Consider the following 21866-nt stretch of genomic DNA (forward strand, 5'->3'; position numbering starts at 1 on the left):
GTGGTGACAGCTGGTGAGATTCTCCAGATTTTCTGCTTTTCGTATTCTCCTTGGTACTCTCACAATTTATTAAAATGACCGTTCTAAGTACGCTTGCAGAATCAAATAAATTAAATAAAAAGGAATAAAATAGTTGGAGCATCGCCAACAGGACCGCATTTTCCAGGAAGGGCAGATTTTCCCTGAAGGAGGTTGAACTGTCGAACCGGAACCACGAAGCACAGGCCCCTACGCAGCACGAAGGACTGACTGACGGGAACACCGCCACGGGGCACCCTGCTGGCCGCCCTCCTCCGCCCAGCCTCTGCAGGCTCGAAAGTCTACTTTGGTTCCCGCCCCTTTCCTCTTGCGCTTTCGAATCCCTTCCCCCCCCCGCCATTTCCGGATGGGAACGCTTTGTAAATTTCTTCCACGTTGACGCGTGGGACCAATTTCGTCAACACAATCCGGAGTGGTTAACATGGCGGCGGCCGTAAGATGTCTCGGTAGAGGTAAAACAGAGGGTCAGCTGGGCTTGCGGGGAGAAATAGTTCTGCCGCGGGTTCTTCTGTGGCTGCGCAGTGCAAGCCGGACGCTCCTACGTGCGGGTCTGCACTGGGGGCTTGATAAGCCTCTACTTTTTCTGAGCTCTAAGTTCTCCAGAGGGTCGTTGCTACTCAAAAGCGACCTCATAGAGGTTTTTACTCCTTTCTGAACCTGTCCACTCTAGGACTGGAGTGGGAGGGGAATTACATCCTTCCAGCCGCCGTAGGGAAGGAGGCAGAGACATGGTCTTGTCTCTGATACTGGAGATGTGGGCTGAGGGGATGGAGGAGAAAAGGAGTTGGAATCAAAGGTTATCATTCTCTCCTTGCCACGTTTTCTTCTCATGGCTCTCAGGATGCCTTACTCTCTTAATTTCCTTTTTATCTCATCTGTCGTTTGTCACACATCTTTGCTGGTTTGTCTTCACGTTTCCAGTCTCATACCTTGGAATGCCTCAGGAGCCAGGATTCTCCATCCTTCATCCTCATGTCTTTGTATCTGAATTCACTCCTTTGGTGATCTCATCCAAGTTTTGTGGTTTGACTATTGTCTGTATCTTAATGGTTCTCAAAATTATCTACAATAAGGACTTGAACTGTAGATTCCTAAACTCCTGTCTATTCTAGATCGCCAGTTGTATATCTAATCAGCACCTAACTAAAATCAAACTCATGGTCATGACCTGGAGTCTTCCCCATCTCATTTGATGGGAACTTCATCCTTTCAGTGGCCCAGACACAAAACCTCAGAATATTCTTGACTCCCCGTCTTTTTCCTCACACTTCACATTAAGTAGTTGGCAGATCCTTTTGGTTTTACCCTCAAAATAAATCCAGAATCTGGCTTTTTCTCACTGCTTCACTGAAACGACCTTCCAGCCCATTATCACCCTTGACCTAGATTTCTCTGCAATCTACCCTCAACAAGTAGTCAGATTGGTTCTTAAGAACGTAAGTCACATCACATTGCTCCTATGCTCAGAATTCCTCAAAACCTCCCCATTTTTCTAAGTCTTAAGTCTTTAGAATAACCAATAGCTGTGCTGTCCATTTTGTTATCTGTGACTGAGCACTTTAAATGTGGCTAATCCACATGAGTGTGTTAAAAATGTTAGATTTTGAGGACACGGTACTAAAAGAGGTAAAATATCTCAATTTTTTTATATTAAAGACATGTTGAAATGATAATATTTTGGCTATTGATTGTAATAAAATGTTAATTTTTATTATTAACTTCATTGGTTTCTTTTTGTTTTTCCTCTTTTAAAATTGTGGCTATTAGGAAATTATTCCTGTGGCTTACATTATACCTCTGTTTGACAGCACCGACCTAGGGTCTTCCACGTCATTTGGTACCTGCCTTCTCCTCCCTCCACTCACCCACTTTACCACCCTGAGCTCATTTTTCTCTTATTTACTCACTGTACTCACAGCAGCTTCTTTGTTCCGTAAACACACCAAAAACATTCCTTTGTTGGGAGGACATTTTCTCTCAAGTGGAATGGGCCTGGAACACTTTTTCTAGGTATTTGCATTACTGACTTTCTTATTTGTTTCAAGCCTTTGCTCAAATGTCACCTTTTTAAAAGGGCCTACTACCTTAACCTTCTTATTTAAAATTACAACCAACTTTCCCCTTGATTCTCAATTCCTTTTACCCAGAGGGTTTCCCATTGAAGTGCAAAAGTGAAAGACTTGCTCATTTGTGTCCACTCTTTGTGACCCAGTGGACTGTAGCCCTCCAGGCTCCTCTGTCAATGGGATTCTCTAGACAAGAATACTGGAGTGGGTAGTCATTCCCTTCTCAGGGGATCTTCCTGACCCAACAATTGAACTCAGGTCTCCTGTATTGCAGGCAGATTCTTTACTGTCTGAGCCACTAGGGAAGCTTCAGTGTTCCCCATTACCACTACCATATTATGTTTATTAGTATTGCTTCTCCCTTACGATGTAAGCTCCATGAGCAAAGGGATTTTGTTCGTTTTGTTTATGAAATACTTAAAACAGTGCTAGCACATTGTTTCATTGGCATAACTATTGTCCAGTAGATGATGAATGAATACATGAATTGTCAACAAAATGCCACTCCTCTTTCATACATTGTAAATTCAAGCTGGTTTTAGAAAAGGCAGAGGAACCAGAGATCAAATTGCCAACATTCGCTGGATCATTGAAAAAGCAAGAGAGTTCCAGAAAAACATCTATTTCTGCTTTATTGACTATGCCAATGCCTTTGACTGTGTGGATCACAATAAACTGTGGAAAATTCTGAAAGAGATGGGAATACCAGACCACCTGACCTGCCTTCTGAGAAATCTGTATGCAGGTCAAGAAGCAACAGTTAGAATTGGACATGCAACAACAGACTGGTTCCAAATAGGAAAAGGAGTACATCAAGGCTGTATATTGTCACCCTGCTTATTTAACTTATATGCAGAGTACATCATGAGAAACGCTGGGTTGGAGGAAGCACACGCTGGAATCAAGATTGCCAGGAGAGATATGAATAACCTCAGATATGCAGATGACACCACCCTTATGGCAGAAAGTGAAGAACAACTAAAGAGCCTCTTGATGAAAGTGAAAGAGAGAATGAAAAAGTTGGCTTAAAGCTCAACATTCAGAAAACTAAGATCATGGCATCTGCTCCCATCACTTCATGGCAAGTAGATGGGGAAACAGTGGAAACAGTGACTGACTTTATTTTTTTGGGCTCCAGAACCACTGCAGATGGTTATTGCAGGTAAAAGACGCTTACTCCTTGGAAGAAAGTTATGACTAACCTAGATAGCATATTAAAAAGCAGAGACATTACTTTGCCAACAAAGGTCTGTCTAGTCAAGGCTATGGTTTTTCCAGTAGTCATGTATGGATGTGAGAGTTGGACTATAAAGAAAGCTGAGCACCGAAGAATTGATGCCTTTGAACTGTGGTGTTGGAGAAGACTCTTGAGAGTCCCTTGGGCTGCAAGGAGATCCAACCAGTCCATCCTAAAGGAGATCAGTCCTCAGTATTCATTGGAAGGACTGATGCTGAAGCTGAAACTCCAATACTTTAGCCACCTGATGTGAAGAGCTGACTCATTTGAAAAGACCCTGATACTGGGAAAGATTGAAGGCAGGAGGAGAAGGGGACTACAGAGGATGAGATGGTTAGATGGCGTCACCGACTCAATGGACATGAGTTTGGGTAAACTCTGGGAGTTGGTGATGGACAGGGAGGCCTGGCGTGCTGCAGTTCATGGGGTCGCAAAGAGTCAGATACGACTGAGGGACTGCACTGAACTGAACTGAATGAATAATGCTTAAAGTAATTTGAATCCAGTTTTTGCTCTCATTAGTTCACATTTCCTTCTTTCGTTAAAGAGTTATTTATTGTGTCTTCATTTGCAAAAACACTGGGTTATGTGTTAGGAACACAGTAGTGAACAAGTTATCTACATTCTTTGGCCATGGTGCTTATCTATTGAGAATCAGACATTAATTGGATTGTTCTTTCTGTAATTACAGTTGTCCTAAGTGCTGTGAAGGAAAAGTACAAGTTGTAAGAGTGTATGTGAAAAACCTTAGTTGATTCTGAGCTTTTAGGGAAGACTTTTCTGGTGGAGTAGCTTAAGCAGAGTCCCTGAAAGATCACTGGATAGTTATGAATTAGCTTTGGGAAGGGGGAAGTGCACAGTTGTAGACGAGAATGTCACAGAAGGAGGGAAGATTATGTTTGAAAGTCTGAAGGTTGTAGAAAACATGGTGTGTTCAAGGAACTGAAAGGAGGCAGTGTATTTGAAGTGCAGAAAGCCTAAGAGAGTGGTGTTAGATGAAGCTCAGTAGATAGGTTAGAGGTAGCTCACAGAGGACCTTGTTAAGAATTTACTTTATTTGAAGAACCATCCATGTGTTGGAAGGATATGTGATTTCATTTTTAAATCATCCCTCTTAGGAGGAGGAGGAGAAGAAATGAAGAGGGCCAAAGATAGAAGATAGAATAGTTTGAAGTCTGTTGCAGTGTTTCATATAGTAGATGATGGTGGCCTGGACTGGTGCTTATGGTCGGAAGGTAAGGACTAGATGAATGAGATCCCCTGGGGAAAACGAGGATTATAGAGTTAGGTTGGGAAGTCCTGGGAATCTCTAACCTTTCAGTATCATGCGTAAGAGAATCAGCTAGCAAAGGTGATGGATTAATTTCCATCTCATTGCTGTGGGGTAGGGGTGGGGATGACTTTTGAGAATGAATGCAGATTCAGTTAGGTTCATAAGTAGTGGACGAAATTCTGAGTGCTTCTGCTTTCTCTGAAGTAGCAAGTGAGGTTATCTGCTAAGAGAGGAAAAGAAATATATTAAAGGAATATAATAAAACACTACAGGTAGATAAACTGACCACAGAGGAATTGAAAACACAGATATGTTCTAACAGTGCTATTTCTCTGTTGTTCAGCCCCTAAGTTGTGTCCAGCTCTTTTGCATCCCCATGTACTGTGGCCTGCCAGGCCCCTCTGTCTATGGGATTTCCCAGGCAAGAATACTAGAGTGGATTGCCATTTCCTTCTCCAGGGGATCTTCCTGACCCAGGGATAGAATCCGTGTCTCCTGCATTGGCAGGAGAACCACCAGGGAAATGAACAGTGCTATTTAAGTAGTGGTGTTTTTGTAGTTTGGTTTTTTCCTTAGTCTGTAGCAGTTTGATACCTGTTGAAAATTTTAATTTCTGGTTGTCATGACTGGGGATTCTTGAAAGTAGTGGTTGATTATTTTATAGCAGGTTGTGATTGATGCAAGAGAATTATTATTTTGAGGATCCTGCCAAGGTTATCGGGTTTTTGTTTAATACAGTTAGAATTATTTTTTTGAAGTGTTTGCCAAATCGTGAGTGGATAATTGTTCTTCCTTCACTTACCATATGTGATTTTTCAGGATAGCTGGCTTTAAAAATGTGGGGGATCTCCTAGACAGTTGCATACCAGCATAGCGCACTCAATTTGAGATTCTGGAGGGCAGTAACTGGATCTCCTTAGTCTATTTCTCTTTTTTTTCCTAGCCACTAAAGAATTCCCAGTGATAAACAGATCTCCTAGACTGTTTCCAATGTCATTTCTATACACTCAGAGAATTCACAGTTTAGGTGGTTTTCCTGTATTTGTGCTTTGTTGTGGGATATTAGAGATGAAATTGAGTTGTTAAGCATGTGATGCCGTTTGAGCTAATAATGAGGGGAAGGTCAGGGGAAGGTCTGGAGCTGGTGCATCCCAGTCAAATGTCACATTAAATGTAAAGACCCTAAGGCAGGAGTTAACCTGAGGGACTGGAGGGATTCAGGGATCTGAAAGAAGGGTCAGAGTGAGGAGGTTAGAGAGGGGTTTGGAGTGATAGGCAGGGACAAGCTCTTATAGGGGCTGGGAGACCACAGCGAGGACGTGGGCACTCCTCTGCACGCACAGTGCTCTGCATATAACTCATGAAATGAATTCATTTGATGTGTAGACAGGTCTTACAGTTTACATGCTCTCAGTTTATCTCTTGAATGGTTTTTAAGATTCTGGGTTTTAACAGTCATTTTACATGAAAATTTAGTTGTGGAGTGCCAATTGAAAAAACGGAGTTTAAGCGAATTCAGCACAAGATATAGATGATCAAACATGAAAACATACTTAGCCTAACTCTTAAGGAAATGCAAATTAATAAACTCTGTATACCATCTTTCTTCTACTAGATTGACAAAAGACTAAAACATTTGGTAACAGACTATGTTGGCATGAGTGTATGGAAATAGGCAACCTTTTCATTGTTGGTGACTGTGCATGGCACTGTTATTGCAGAGAGCAGTATTTATCAGAATTACAGAGGCTCATATCCTTTGATCCAACACATTCCCATCTTGAAATTTATCCTGTGAAATACTTATTTGTGTGCAAAATGGTGTTTGTACAAGGTCATTCACTGCAGGATTGTTTATAATAGCAAAATATTGTAAATGACCTAATGGCTGGTCACTGATTAAATAATGATAAAACCCCACAGTGTAGCACTTTGCAGCTCTAAAAACATAGTCTTTATGAAGTGATGTGAAATTATTGCTGTAATATTTACATATGACTGTACCATTATGAAAGGTATACATGAGATTATATATGTGTGTGTATATGTTTATATACACATCTCTTATAAATAGGTGTGTATATCTATATCTGCGTGTGAAAATGGGCTCTAATACCTTTACATGAAAAAGCAAGGTGTAGAACAGTGAGTGGGCTTCCCAGCTGGCTCAGTGGTAAGAAACCCACCTGCCAGTGTAGGAGATGCAGGAGACACGGGTTCGATCCCTGGGTTGGGAAGCTCCCCTGGAGGGAAGAAGTGGCAGCCCACTCCAGTATTCTTGCCCGGAGAATCCCATGGATGGAGGAGCCTGGGGAGTTACAGTATATGCGGCTGCAAAGCTTTGGACATGGCTGAGCATGCACGCACATGCATACGCACAGATCTGTGACAGGCCATTTGACTCCTCCTTAAGTAGTGCTGTCAGATGGTATCTTATTGTGGCTGGAATTAATATTTACCTGCTTGCCAATGAGACTCTACATTTTTCCATATAATAATTCATCATTTGTATTTCCTTTTCAGTTAGAAATCGATTCACCTCTTTTGTTTATTTTTCAATTGGGTTGATCTTACATATTCTGGGTGTTAATACTTAGGCCAGTGTGTGTGTTACTGTTCTCCCAGTTTTTGGCTTGTCTTCCATTTTCAAGTATCTTTTGATAAACAAGAGTTCTTTTTTAAAAATTAATTTATTTTAATTGAAGGCTAATTACTTTACAATATTGTGGTGGTTTTTGCCATACACTGACATGAATCAGCCATGGGTGTACATGTGTTCCCCATCCTGAACCCCCCTCCCACCTCCCTCCCCATCCCATCCCTCTGGGTCATCTCAGTGCACCAGCTGTGAGTGCCCTGTCTCATGCATCGAACCTGGACTGGCGATCTATTTCACATATGATAATATACATGTTTCAATGCTGTTCTCTCAAATCATCCCACCCTCGCCTTCTCCCACAGAGCCCAAAGGCTGTTCTTTACATCTGCGTCTCTTTTGCTATCTCGTATATAGGGTCATCATTACCATCTTTCTAAATTCCATATATATGCGTTAGTATACTGTATTGGTGTTTTTCTTTCTGACTTACTACACTCTGTATAATAGGCTCCAGATAAGTGTTCTTAACACCAACAGAGTCACTTTTTAGTGCTTTTGGGTTTTGTTTGTGAAATTGTTCCCTCCTCAAAGGTTGTAAAGATTATTTTCCTATATTCTGAAAGTCTTTTAAGTTTTGCCACTCACATGTAAGTCCTTAGTCCATCCAGATTTGATTGTGTGTGTATGGTGTGAGATAGGGATCTAAATATACTCTTTTCCCTGTTGATAATCACTTGGTTAGTGCCACTTATTGCATTCTTCGCCCAGTGATTTGCGATAACATCTCTATCATATTTCCATATCCATATGTGTGTAGGTCTGTTGCTGGGCTGTTTATTGTTTCATTAGTCTGTTTTTCTATACTTGTACCAATACCAAAGTGCCCTAATTACCATAGCCTCATAACAAGTCTTAACTTCTGGTAAGGCAGTTCCCTTCACTTTGTTCTTATCTTTCAGAAGTAATTGGGCAACTTGAATACATTATCTGTGCAAAATTAAATAAAAATTAAGAAAAGTTCAGGATACATACACATAATCCATAAAGATAGAGCTAACATATTCTGTTGAGTCCAAACTAGATTCAGTTAAAAATAAATGAGGACACAGTTCTTCAATTAGATGTGTTTACTTGGCTTTCATTTCAAGAAGTGCAGTTTCCATTTTTATACTTTTTTTAAGATTGTGGTTAACAGTCACAAAATCTTGAATATTTTTGTTTTGGAAAACATTGAGAATGTAATAACTATGAATGTAATGATGAATATTAATATTTTACATGTTTTTTCTTTTAAGTCTTGATACATCATCAAAGGCATAGTCTTTACAAGGTGACTTCTCAGACGTCTCTTCATCCTTGTTCCATATACATTCCAGTGCCCAACAGACATTTTGCAGCTGCTGCGAAGTAAGTGTTTTATATTTTGGTTATTTCGTCTGCTACCATTTCAGTGTTTGATTTGAAAACATTATGCTTGATTCCTTAAAGATGTACTAGGATATATAGATGTAAAAATTTAACATCTCTGCTATTTTGCCTGATAAGTTCTGAAGGAGCGATATGACTAATTATAATAATACTTCATATGTATTGAACACTGACATTCAATAACTAATTTAATCTCTACAGCAACATTTTGTGGAAACCACTGTTATTATGCTCTTTTTTAGAGGTGGAGAGCAAGGCACCAGTAGATTATTGTAACTTGCCTAGGGTCACAGAGTTAGTAAGTGTCACAGCTAGGATTTTGTGACATAAGAAGTATTTAAATTTGTCTCTGCCACCAATTCCTGTCTCACAGGTCCTAAAATCCTTGTGATCTCCTGTTTCATAGGGGTGCTAGGAGAGCAGTTTTCAAAAATACCTGGTCTCTGACCCAGTTCTTGATACAGAGCTCTTAAAACCCTTAATATTTCCTGGGTCATAGGCATATCTCTTTGTCTAGTGAGGCATCTCTTGGTGGCCTCCTGAAAGGGGACTGGTCACTATAAAGACCAAGCTAAGATTGGAAGCTTAGAACTTCCAACCCTGCCTTCCATCCTCCAGGGAGGAGAGAGGGGCTAGAGATTGAATTCATAATTGCTCATGCCTCCGTGATGAAGCCTCCATAAAAATCCCTGAACTGTGGGGTTTGGAGAGCTTCTGGGTTGCTGAACTCACCAGCTTAATGCATCTGGTGCTTCATCCAGATAGATAGTGTCAGAACCATGTTGAATTGGCCAGCTGTCCAGCTTGTATTGGGTAACTGGAGGTTGTGAGGGACATATCTACACATTTAGTGTCAGAATTGTTGTGAGTAGAGGAAAGCAGTTTCATATCTAACTATACCCCTGTGTGCACCTTACTTCCTTGTTTCTAACTTAACAATGTATCTTGGAGATTGTTTCAGATGGAGCTTTTAGTCATTTTTTTAAAAAAATTGAGAGAAAATCAACATATAACATTATGTTGGTTTCAGATATGCGACATAATGATTTTTATTTTTTTACTGAAGGATAATTGCTTTACAGAATTTTGTTGTTTTCTATAAAACCTCAACATGAATCAGCCATAGGTATACACATATCTCCTCCCTTTTGAACCTCCCTCCCATCTCCCGCCCCATCCCACTCCTCTAGGTTGATACAGAGCCCCTGTCTGAGTTTCCTGAGCCATATAGCAAATTCCCGTTGGCTATGTATTTTACATATGGTAATGTAAGTTTCCATGTTACTTTTTCCATACATCTCACCCTCTCCTCCCCTCTCCCCATGTCCATAGGTCTGTTCTCTATGTCTGTTTCTCCACTGCTGTCCTGTAAATAAATTCTTCAGTACCATTTTTCTAGATTCTGTAAATATGCATTAGAATACAATATTTATCTTTCTCTTTCTGACTGACTTCACTCTGTGTAATAAGTTCTAGGTTCATCCACCTCATCAAAACTGACTCAAATGCATTCCTTTGTGACATAATGATTTAATGTTTGTCTATATTGGGAAATACTCACCACAAGAAGTCTAGTTAACATCCATCACCATACAGAGTTACAGATTTTTTTTCCTTGTGATGAGAACTTTTAAGATTTACTCTCAGCGACTTTCAAATATACATTATAATATTACATTGTAGTCTATTACTACATTATATAATTCTACATTGTAGTATTATTAATTATAGTCACCATATTGTACATTACATCCCATGACTTATTTTATAGCTGGAAGTTTGTACCTTTTGACCACTTCACCTATTGCACCTATACCCCACTCCCTGCCCTGCCTCTGGCAGCCGAGATCTGTTTTCTACATCTAAGTTCGTTTTTTTTTCTTTTAAGGTTATACATATATGTGGAATCACATGGTATTTGTTTTTCTGTCTGACTTACTTCACTTAACATAAGAGAAATGTCCATCTGTGTTGTCACAAATGGCAAGGTTTCATTCATTTTATGGATGAATAATATTCCTCTGTGTGTGTGTGTATGACATTTTCTTTATGTATCCTTCCATTAGTGGATTCTTAGATTGCTTCCATGTCTTGATTATTGTATATATGGCTGCAGTGAACATGGGTATAATATTTCATTGGGTCTGTGTACCATAATTTTACTTAATCATTCCCCTGTTGATACACATTTATCTTTCCAAAAGACTTGTCTTTTGCTATTACCAATGATTCTGCATTGAAGGATCATGTACTTAGATCTTGTCAAGTATTATGAATATTTGTAGTATGAACTCAGAAATAGAATTCAATCAAAAGTTGTGCATTTATAATTTTCATAGGTAATACCAAATTGCCCTTATAGAGATCTTGCCAATTTATGTCCTTACCAGCAAGCATTATTAGAATGTCTTTATTTTCCTGTATACAGTGTAATCAAAATTTTTGAACTTTGCCAATTTGATAGGTAATAAATAGCAACATCATGGCTTTAATTTATGTTTTATTATTATTATTGAGGTTGTCTTTTTTATCTGTTTAAGAACCATTTATGCTTTCTTTACTGTGAGTTTTCTGTTTATATCCTATTCCTGTTTTTTTGCTGGTGATTAGTAGGAGGTCTTTATAAATTAACAGGTACCTGCACTGTACCTTTAATATGTTTTAACTGTTACAGTGGAGGAATGGGCCAGGTGCTGTGTGCTCACAGGTGAAAGGCCATTTAATTCTTCCTGGAGGAGAAGACGGCAGGAAGTGTTTGAGCTGGGTCTTGAAAGATAGATAGGATTTTGCAGGGAAATTGTGAGAAAGGTATTTCAGTGGTGCAGAGGCATGAAAGTAAATGACATGAATACAGGATGAAGAAAGAAGAGGCAGAAATGTTACTAGAAAGGAGACTTCCTTTGAGTCTGAATAGTGAATGGGTTCTTTTTGGTTGAGAATTTAAAAGTATTGGTTGTACCAATTTACATCCCCTACCCAGTAGTGAGTGAAAGTGCCCTAATTTTTAACAACTTTGGAGATCGTCAATCTTTATTTGTCTTTCTTCATTATATATCTGATTTGTACATTTTGCCCATTTTTCTTTTGAGCTGTTTGTTTTTTTTTCTTTCTGTTTTGTGGAAGTATTTGTTTGTTAGGAACATAAATTATTTTGAGACTATTTTTTCTTTAAATGTTATTTTCTTTTATAGAAATTTTTCATTTTATGTCTTCCCCATGTTCTATTTCAGTACAACTTTAAAAGAGTTTTCCCTCACCTAAAAACTGTAGCATATGAAATATGCATGGTAAAAAAAAAACTGAAAAATTACTGTGGCGAGCGGAGACTGTTCTTCCTTACATTGTGTGGGCTTCCCTTGCTGTGGAGCACAGACTCTAGTTGTGCAGCCCTCAGTGGTTGCAGCGCGTGTGCTCAGCAGTTATGGTACACAGGCTTTGTTGCTTCATGGCATGTGGAATCTTTTCAGACCAAGGGTTGAAGTCATGTTTCCTGCATTGGCAGGCAAGAATTCTTGTCCACTGAGCCCCCAGGAAAGTCCTAGCTGTGGTTTTAGTTTTTAATTTGTTGGCTTTATAATATACAAAAAATTAGTTTTTTCCTGGCTAATTTTTTATCATGGATCTGAGACAGGGTAGAGGGGCTTGAACTTGCTTTTCTCGTCTGTCTTGTCACTCTGAATCTCCTCTCTTCCCCATGGTTTGCCAGTGATGTCTCTGACTCTGCTTCTCTCTTGACAACAGATTCTTTTTCTTGCTTCTTCATGCATCTCAGAATTTTTTATTGACTGCTAGATACTTTGTGTAGAGCAGTGGAGGCTAAAATACATAGTATTTATGCCCGGAAAGGGACATACCTTTTCTGTCAGATGTGGTGTCAGTCCCGTCAGAAGCTGAGCTGGGGTTTGGTTTTGTTGTTGCTGTGGTCACCACCGGCAGCACCACCTCTCTGGACTGTTACCTTGTGCTTAGGGTGGAGGCGGGGTTGCTAGAAGGGTTTTCGCCTCCGCTCCTGTTCCGTGCTCAATGTTGAGCCTCGGCTGTGCAGCTGCGCCTCAGAAGGGCTCAGAGGAGCCATACCCTGGCTCCTCTCCCAGTAGGAGACTGCTGTTGCTTATTGCTCAGTGCTCATTAGGCTGGTGACGGGTGTGGAAGGGAATCTCAGTTTCCAAAGCCAGCCTTTGTCTTAAGCAGGCCCAGTGTTGCTGGTCCTTGGGGATGGTTTTCTCCATATTTCTCTCCTCTCCCCCCGTGGTCTGCATCTATCGAAGGTCTTGTGCCGCAGTGTCTGGGCCCTTCCGGAGCTTTATCGGTAGAGGATATCGTGATCAGGACTGTGTGCTACCCTCCCGTAAGGATAGAAGTTTTAGTATTTTTTCTTCTTTCTAGTGTTTTATTCTTCTTCTTTCATTTCCCTACACATTTCCCTTCTTTCATTTATCTGTGCCCTAGAGCGGCGGTCCCCCACCTTTTTGGACCAGGGACTGGTTTCGTGGAAGACAGTTTTTCCATGGACCGACCGTTTGGGGTGGGGATGTTGGTTTCAGGATGATTCAAGTGCATTACATTTATTTGTGCACTTTATTTCTGCTATTACGTCAGCTCCACCTCAGATCATCAGGCTGTAGATCCCAGAAAGTTGGGGACCCCTGCCCTAGAGGGCTTCAGGGTTACTTGTCTTTCTGGCCGCAGTGGCTGCTCTTCTCTAGGCTGCACCCTCGAAGGAGGCTTTCTATCTCCTGGCCTACTCCAGTCTTTCCTAGGAGGGCCTGGTGGAGGTCTGAAGACGGGTGAGTGTGAACTTCCCTTGTGTCTGGATCTCTCGGGTTTAAACTGTCACACTAGCACTAAAAGTTTAGCTGAGTTTTTTTTTCTTCTTACCTGCCTGCCTTTCTCTCATTCTCTGCTCTAGGCAAGACCCTCCTGGCTGTACACATGTGGAGTGGGGGGTGTGGGAAGATTTCAGACCTACTTGGTTGCCTTAGGTATTTTCTCTTTAGTTCTGTTTAGTTCAGTTTAGTTTGACTCCAGGTTGTGTGTCCCCTACTGTCATCCCGATTCCTCAAATTAAAGACTTATTCAGCCTTAAAAAGACTTGGATCTCTAGGGTTATAGATCTTTAAGGATCTTGAAGTGAGCTTTATTATAGTACTGATTTTTTTTTGTCTTGTTTTGTTTGGTTATGACCATGGAATTGTTTTTCCTTTCATGGTCTCGGAGTTAGGAGACAGGAGAAGCAGGGAGAAAGTTATTATCTGACTACAGTCTCTTATGACTCATTTAGTCTGCGTGGTTTAGTTACCCGGGTAACTGCAGCTAAATTGTGTTCTCTCTAGTTCAGACTACCAGGTGTTTCTCCCTCACCTTCCCCAAAACCTTTCCAATACAATTATTTTACTCCCTGAGAATCATAGTTTTTACGTTCTCCAGATAGGGCCTTACATACTGAATAAAAAACAGAGTTCTTCTGGATGTGATTCTTATGAATAAAGTTACACCTTTTGGAGGGTCAAGGAAAATAGCAGGTGGTAGGTTTGTAAAATTGATTATTGTTGACAGATTTTAGTCAGTTGCAGTTTTTTTTTTATTTTGGAAGAAAGTGTTTCCCTAGAACCCTATTTTGCTCTGTGTTAAATGATGTTATAGGCTTTCCTGGTGGCTCAGTGGTAGAGAATCCGCCTGCCAGTGCAGGAGATGCAGGTTTGATCCCTGAGTCGGGATGATCGCCTGGAGAAAGAAATGGCAACCCGCTCCTTTATTCTTGCCTGGAAAATCCCATGGACATAGGAACCTGGTGGGCAACAGTCCATGGGGTTGCAAAATAGACAGACGCAATTTAGCAGCTAAACAGCAACAATGATGTTTTACTTTATTTATTTTTACAAGTGTTCATTTGTAACTCAACAATATTTTCATTGAACCATCTCAAACCATTCAAAAAACCATCTCAAATTTTGTGAAACAAGGTCCAAAGCATAAATAAGTAAACTGCTGTATACCCAACTCAATCTCTTTATGTTCCTGACTTTTATCAGGCTTTGCAAATATTTATTAATTTAAAAATCACATTTTAGTCTCTGGGAACTTCATATTACTAGTTGTAAATTAGACGGATAGCTTCAGTCATGATGAAGAATTTAGTGGTGAAATCAGTATTTATATAAAGTAAATCTGTGGGTTATAGCTACAATTTTTAGTCATTTGTTTATTTTAGATAGTTTATTATTAAGACAGGCTCTCTAGGCTCCTTCACCTATTGGCCAGTCTACTCTTTTACTAAATATAAACTGTGATTTCTTCAGTTTGGAAGGGTTCAGGATTTCGTGGTGTACTTCCACACAGTATTGAGGCACGTTGCATCTATCCACTCAGGCACCTACTTAGACTTGTCGGCAGTCCAGTAGGGCACCTGTGTCCCATTAAAAATGAGTGTTGTCATTATCTGCTATTCTGTCAAATTGCTCATTAGTTGGGAGGATACTATTATTAGTTGTAGTAATAAGGATTCATTGAGTGCTGTAAGTGAGCATGGAATTATATGTTGGATTGGTTTTTGAGGTTTTTTTTTTAAAATATCATTTTACTGTCATCCATTTCTTTTGCATAAATTTTATAGGACCTCTTACTAAGTTTTCTATTGGTGCCATAGTGAATTACCACAGACCTTGTGGCTTAAAGCAACTCAAGTTTATCATCTTGCAGTTCTGTAGGTCAGAATTTGATATGGATCTCACTAGACTAAAATTAAGGAGCCATCAGAGCTTCGGTCCTTTCTAAAGGCTCTAGAGGAGAATCTGTTTCCTGGCCATTTCCAGCTTCAAGAGCTACCCATATTCCTTAGCTCATGGCTCCCCCTTCCTCCATCTTCAAAGCTAGGAATGGCGTATTGGGTCCATTTCATGCTCAGATTTCTCCTTCCCATTGCTGTGAGATGAGGATGAGAAAGGAGAAGGTTTCTCTGCTTTCAGGAACTGTGTGATTAGATTGGGCTCACCTGAATAGTCCAGCATCCTCTCAAGATAATCACGTCTGCAAAGTCCTTTTTGCTGTGCAGATGTGGCCATATTTGGGAAGCTGTAATCCTATCTACCACCGAACCCAGATGTCTTTCTAGAATAGTATTTCCCTAATTTAAAGGGTTTATGGTTAAAAGATTAAAGGTGTGATTGGAATTAATGCTGAGAAAATGTATCATATCACCTCTACTTCTGTCTTCTTAGCTTCAAACTCTTACCTGCAATTACCTGTAGAACACATTTTCTTAGATATTTTGTAAGCGCCTTGTTGGTGTTTGTTATGTAACAAACCACCCTGCGATTATCATTGCCCACGTGTCTGTGAGCTGATCCGAGCTAGGTTTGTATGGGTGTCTCTGGTGACCTTGGCTGGGCTTGCTGTGCCTCCGTGAATCTACAGGTCAGCTGCGAGTTGTCTAATCTAGCCTGCGGCTCTGTGGAGCCAGCTGTGTTGTTCACTTGTCTCTCATCCTCCCACCTTTGGGCTAGCCCAGGCCTGTGCTTATGAAAATGGCAGAAAGACAAACTTACAAGTGGAAACAGATGAAGCCTCTTACGGCCTATGCTTAGAGCATAGAATCTGTCAGTTTTGCTTTATTCTATTGGCCTACTAGTCATGTGACCAAATCAAGGCACTTTTAAGTGGGAGGAATTGCAAAGTCACTTAGCAAAGGGACTTGAGTAGAGAGAAGAGATAAGGAGTTGGGGCCAATGATGCAACTAACCCCGCACTCAGACTCTCTATTGCTCCAAACTGAACTCATCTCCGTGACTACCTCCCTCGAAAGAAACCTGTTTTGCTTTCTTTATTTCTGGTTTTAGTTAATGATACTACTCATGTCTAATCATGCGAGCCAGAAACCTGCATACTATCCTAGAGTCGTCTCTTTCCCCTTTGCCTTCTGTATTTACCTTGTGAAATGTCTCTATAATCTGTCCAGCCTAGTATCATCCCTGTCCTGCTTCAGGCTGCCATGTCTCTGAGAAGAGAGGGAGGGTCGTCTCTTTAATTGTCTCCAGTCTGCTTCCTTCAGATCCATTGCTTATTGCAGCCAGAATACTCTGTGTGAAATACAGATGCCACCCCGTCCAGTGGCTTCTCACTGTCTCTAGAGGAGGCCTCTGTTATCTGGATTCTCCAGCTTCCTGTGCTGCTGTTTCCTGAGGTAAAGTTCAAGAGTCAGCAAAATGTGGCCAGGGGACCATTACATTTTTTTTTGTTTGCTTGTTTTGTTTTTTTCTTTTTCTTTTTTTTTTTGGGGGGGGGGGTTTGTCATACATTGATATGAATCAGCCATAGATTTACACGTATTCCCACCTCCCTCTCCACCCGATTCCTCTGGGTCTTCCCAGTGCACCAGGCCCGAGCACTTGTCTCATGCATCCCACCTGGGCTGGTGATCTGTTTCACCATAGATAGTATACATGCTGTTCTTTTGAAATATCCCACCCTCACATTCTCCCACAGAGTTCAAAAGTCTGTTCTGTATTTCTGTGTCTCTTTTTCTGTTTTGCATATAGGGTTATCGTTACCATCTTTCTAAATTCCATATATATGTGTTAGTATGCTGTAAGGTTCTTTATCTTTCTGGCTTACTTCACTCTGTATAATGGGCTCCAGTTTCATCCATCTCATTAGAACTGATTCAAATGAATTCTTTTTAATGGCTGAGTAATATTCCATGGTGTATATGTACCACAGCTTCCTTATCCATTCGTCTGCTGATGGGCATCTAGGTTGCTTCCATGTCCTGGCTATTATAAACAGTGCTGCGATGAACATTGGGGTGCACGTGTCTCTTTCAGATCTGGTTTCCTCAGTGTGTATGCCCAGAAGTGGGATTGCTGGGTCATATGGCAGTTCTATTTCCAGTTTTTTAAGGAATCTCCACACTGTTCTCCATAGTGGCTGTACTAGTTTGCATTCCCACCAACAGTGTAAGAGGGTTCCCTTTTCTCCACACCCTCTCCAGCATTTATTGCTTGTAGACTTTTGGATAGCAGCCATCCTGACTGGCGTGTAATGGTACCTCATTGTGGTTTTGATTTGCATTTCTCTGATAATGAGTGATGTTGAGCATCTTTTCATGTGTTTGTTAGCCATCTGTATGTCTTCTTTGGAGAAATGTCTGTTTAGTTCTTTGGCCCATTTTTTGATTGGGTCATTTATTTTTCTGGAATTGAGCTTCAGGAGTTGCTTGTATATTTTTGAGATTAATCCTTTGTCTGTTTCTTCATTTGCTATTATTTTCTCCCAATCTGAGGGCTGTCTTTTCACCTTACTTATAGTTTCCTTTGTAGTGCAAAAGCTTTTAAGTTTCATTAGGTCCCATTTGTTTAGTTTTGCTTTTATTTCCAATATTCTGGGAGGTGGGTCATAGAGGATCTTGCTGTGATTTATGTCGGAGAGTGTTTTGCCTATGTTCTCCTCTAGGAGTTTTATAGTTTCTGGTCTTACATTTAGATCTTTAATCCATTTTGAGTTTATTTTTGTGTATGGTGTTAGAAAGTGTTCTAGTTTCATTCTTTTACAAGTGGTTGACCAGTTTTCCCAGCACCACTTGTTAAAGAGGTTGTCTTTTTTCCATTGTATATCCTTGCCTCCTTTGTCAAAGATAAGGTGTCCATAGGTTCGTGGATTTATCTCTGGGCTTTCTATTCTGTTCCATTGATCTATATTTCTGTCTTTGTGCCAGTACCATACTGTCTTGATGACTGTGGCTTTGTAGTAGAGTCTGAAGTCAGGCAGGTTGATTCCTCCAGTTCCTTCCTTCTTTCTCAAGATTACTTTGGCTATTCGAGGTTTTTTGTATTTCCGTACAAATTGTGAAATTCTTTGGTCTAGTTCTGTGAAAAATACCGTTGGTAGCTTGATAGGGATTGCATTGAATCTATAGATTGCTTTGGGTAGAATAGCCATTTTGACAATATTGATTCTTCCAATCCATGAACATGGTATGTTTCTCCATCTGTTGGACCATTACATTTTTAAGTGAAAAGAAGAACAGCATTTTGTGACACATGAAAATTACAAAATTTGAACCAGTGTTTGTAAACAAAGCTTTACTGGAATGCAACTGTGACCAACCTAGACAGCATATTAAAAAGCAGAGACATTACTTTGCCAACACAGGTCTGTCTTGTCAAGGCTATGGTTTTTCCAGTAGTCATGTATGGATGTGAGAGTTGGACTATAAAGAAAGCTGAGCGCCGAAGAATTGATGCTTTTGACCTGTGGTGTTGGAGAAGACTCTTGAGAGTCCCTTGGACTGCAAGGAGATCCAACCAGTCCATCGTAAAGGAGATCAGTCCTGGGTGTTCATTGGAAGGACTGATGTTGAAGCTGAAACTCCAATACTTTGGCCACCTGATGTGAAGAGCTGACTCATTTGAAAAGACCCTGATGCTGGGAACGATTGAGGGCAGGAGGAGAAGGGGACTACAGAGGATGAGATGGTTGGATGGCATCACCGACTTGATGGACATGGGTTTGGGTGGTCTCTGGGAGTTGGTGATGGACAGGGAGGCCTGGCTGCGGTTCATGGGGTCACAAAGAGTCGGACACGACTGAGTGACTGAACTGAACAGAACTGAACTATGCTCATTCATTTTTGTGTTGTGTATGGCTGTTTTCACGTTCGGATGGCAGAGTTGAGTCACTGTGATGAGTCCATAAAACATTTACTGTCTGATCCCTTCTGGAAAAAGTTTACCAACCCCTGCTCTAGTCATCTAGAACTTATAATGGCTCCCCTTGTGTACCATTCTGTTAATCATGCCTCAATGCTTTTATTACATTGTTTCTTTGCCTGGATAACTCTGTTTTTTTAAATAATAGCTTTATTGAGGTACAATTTGCATACCATACAATTCACCCACTTAAAGTGTGCAACGCAGTGATTTTTAGTGTGTTCACAGAGTTGTGTGACTGTCACCACAGTCTATTTTGGAACATTTCGTTATCTTCCCTGTAAACCCCATGGCCATTAGCAGTCACTTCCCATTTCCCTATCCCCTCCCCAGCCCTAGACAGCCTGAGTCTACTTTCAGTTTCTATAGGTGTGCCCGTTCTTTTTTTATTTTTTTGCCCATTCTTAATATTTCCTACAAATGGAACCATACAATGTGTGGTCTTTTGGAACTGGCTTCTTTTACTTAGCATTCTGTGTTTAAGGTTCATACAAATTGTAGTGTGTATCAATGCTTCATTCCTTTTCATTGCCTATTAATACTCTGCTGTGTGGATATACCACATTTTGTGTATTCAGCTTGTTTTACCTTTTGGCTTTTATTGAGTAACGCTGCTTTGAACAGTTGTGTACAAGTTTTTATGTGTCCTTGTTTTTGTTTCTCTTGGGTTTATGTTTAGGCTAATTCTTCCTCATCCTTTAAGAATTGACTTTGGGGTCTTTTTTTTTTTTTTCCCCCAAACTCTTCCCTGCCTCCTAGGCTGAGTTAACTATCTTTTCCCCATGGCCCTGATAACATTCTCATAGTATTTACCACATCATATTGAAATTATCTGCTTGCATGTCCATCTTCCCTACTCTGAGTTTCTGGAGAGCAACATCAATACCTTATCCAACTTTGTATCAACTGCAAACAGTTCAGAAATTTGCTTAATATTTGTTGAACTAAAAAAAAAACTACAAAGAAGTCTGTGCTTTTGAATTAAAATAAACTTTATCTTTTGTCATTTTTTTCTGTCAAATGTAAATATATTAGCTTCCTTTTTAAGTCTCTTCGATTTACATATTTAGGTAACTGATTTAAAATTTTTTTTTAAGGCCTGCAAAGAAAACAAAAAAAGGTACTAAAGAAAAAGCATCAAATGAGAAAAAAGTTGATATAGAAAAAATAAAGTCATATCCTTTTATGGAAGGTGAACCTGAAGATGATGTCTACCTAAAACGCTTATACCCAAGGCAGATATACGAGGTGGAGAAAGCTGTTCACTTACTTAAGAAATTTCAAGTTTTGGACTTCACAAATCCAAAGCAAGGTGTTTATCTTGATTTGACACTGGATATGACACTGGGGAAGAAGGTATGTAGACTCAATTAAAATTTGTCAACAGTGGTTGAATGAATTGCTGTTTCTTAACTTAAAATATGTTTTGTCTCCTATAATAATTTTTAGAAAATCTTATGCTCTTTCTGAACTTTAGGATGAAAAATACTAAAGTTTGTCTTTTACTTTTCCAAATATAAAATAGGATGTTGAACTCATTCTGTAGAGTCAATGAACACATATCTCCTATTTATCTGGAAGTCATTGGTAGGAACAAAAGCAGTGTAAAAATTAATTGAGGTATTACTGTAACTTTGAAAAATGACTTAAGCTGTCCAGGTATGTTGTTCCTTCTCAGTCAGGAAGGACTTTGGATAACTTGGTGGCCTGAAGATGTGTTCCTCCAAATCCTGGGTTGAGACTAAGTTTGGATGGGGTGCCAAGCCCCTTACCCTCATCTCAACCTAAACATTTCTGCTTTGTCTGCTTATATATTGCAGTTCCACAAAAGACTTGTTTGTAAAATTCTAAAGGTGGGAAAAATACTAGATTAGAATTGAGGTCCATTACAGCTCTCAATTTGATAAGCTTCTCACTTAAGAAATTAATTTATTTGGAGATGATACTTTGATTTTTATTCTGAGGATGTCTTTTTTTTTTTGTAAAACTGAAGGGTCTGTGTTTTTGAGTACAATTTAACAACCTCAGCAGCAACAAGTGATTGAGGAGGAATACAGCATAGTGCTTAAGAGCACAGGCTGACATTGCATTACAGGCCAGAATTCTGGGGTCACCAGTTACCTGCTGTTTGAGGAGTTGGTTTAACCTCTCCAAATCCCAGTTTTCCCCTTTCTTTATAAAGGGAAGTAAAATGCTTATTTTCATGCATGTTCTCATTTAATTCTATAATAATCTCAAAAGAGGAAGCTGAGACATGGAAAGTGAAGTAAACTTGCTCAAGGTCCCCAGAGGTGGGGGTGGAATTAAGATTTAAACCAAGGTCTGTGTCATTTCTTGGTTATTTTTTTGTTTATTCCAATCCTATTGAAATTTTATTTTATACTATAGTGTTACTGTTCTTTTATTTGAAAACATTGTAGTGTCTAACATAACCACTTTCTCAGTCAACCAGTTGTATAATTTATAACGAAGTATTGTAGGACCACAAGTTTCATTTTGTAAATGTTAGCCACTTGTAAAC

The 21866-nt window shown here is 39.9% G+C and overlaps 1 protein-coding gene across 1 annotated transcript in view; it reads left to right on the top strand.

Annotated features, from left to right (window-relative positions):
* Positions 1-364: 364 nt before the first annotated feature.
* Positions 365-21866, top strand: part of MRPL1 (mitochondrial ribosomal protein L1) — a 66346-nt gene continuing 44844 nt past the window's right edge. The window contains exons 1-3 of the mRNA XM_043448088.1: positions 365-491; positions 8510-8621; positions 20443-20701. Coding sequence (XP_043304023.1) covers positions 461-491; positions 8510-8621; positions 20443-20701 — 402 coding nt within the window. The 5' untranslated portion in view covers positions 365-460. The remainder of the gene's footprint in view (positions 492-8509; positions 8622-20442; positions 20702-21866) is intronic.

This window comes from Cervus canadensis, chromosome 26 (assembly GCF_019320065.1).
Source record: "Cervus canadensis isolate Bull #8, Minnesota chromosome 26, ASM1932006v1, whole genome shotgun sequence".
Taxonomy (NCBI): domain Eukaryota; kingdom Metazoa; phylum Chordata; class Mammalia; order Artiodactyla; family Cervidae; genus Cervus; species Cervus canadensis.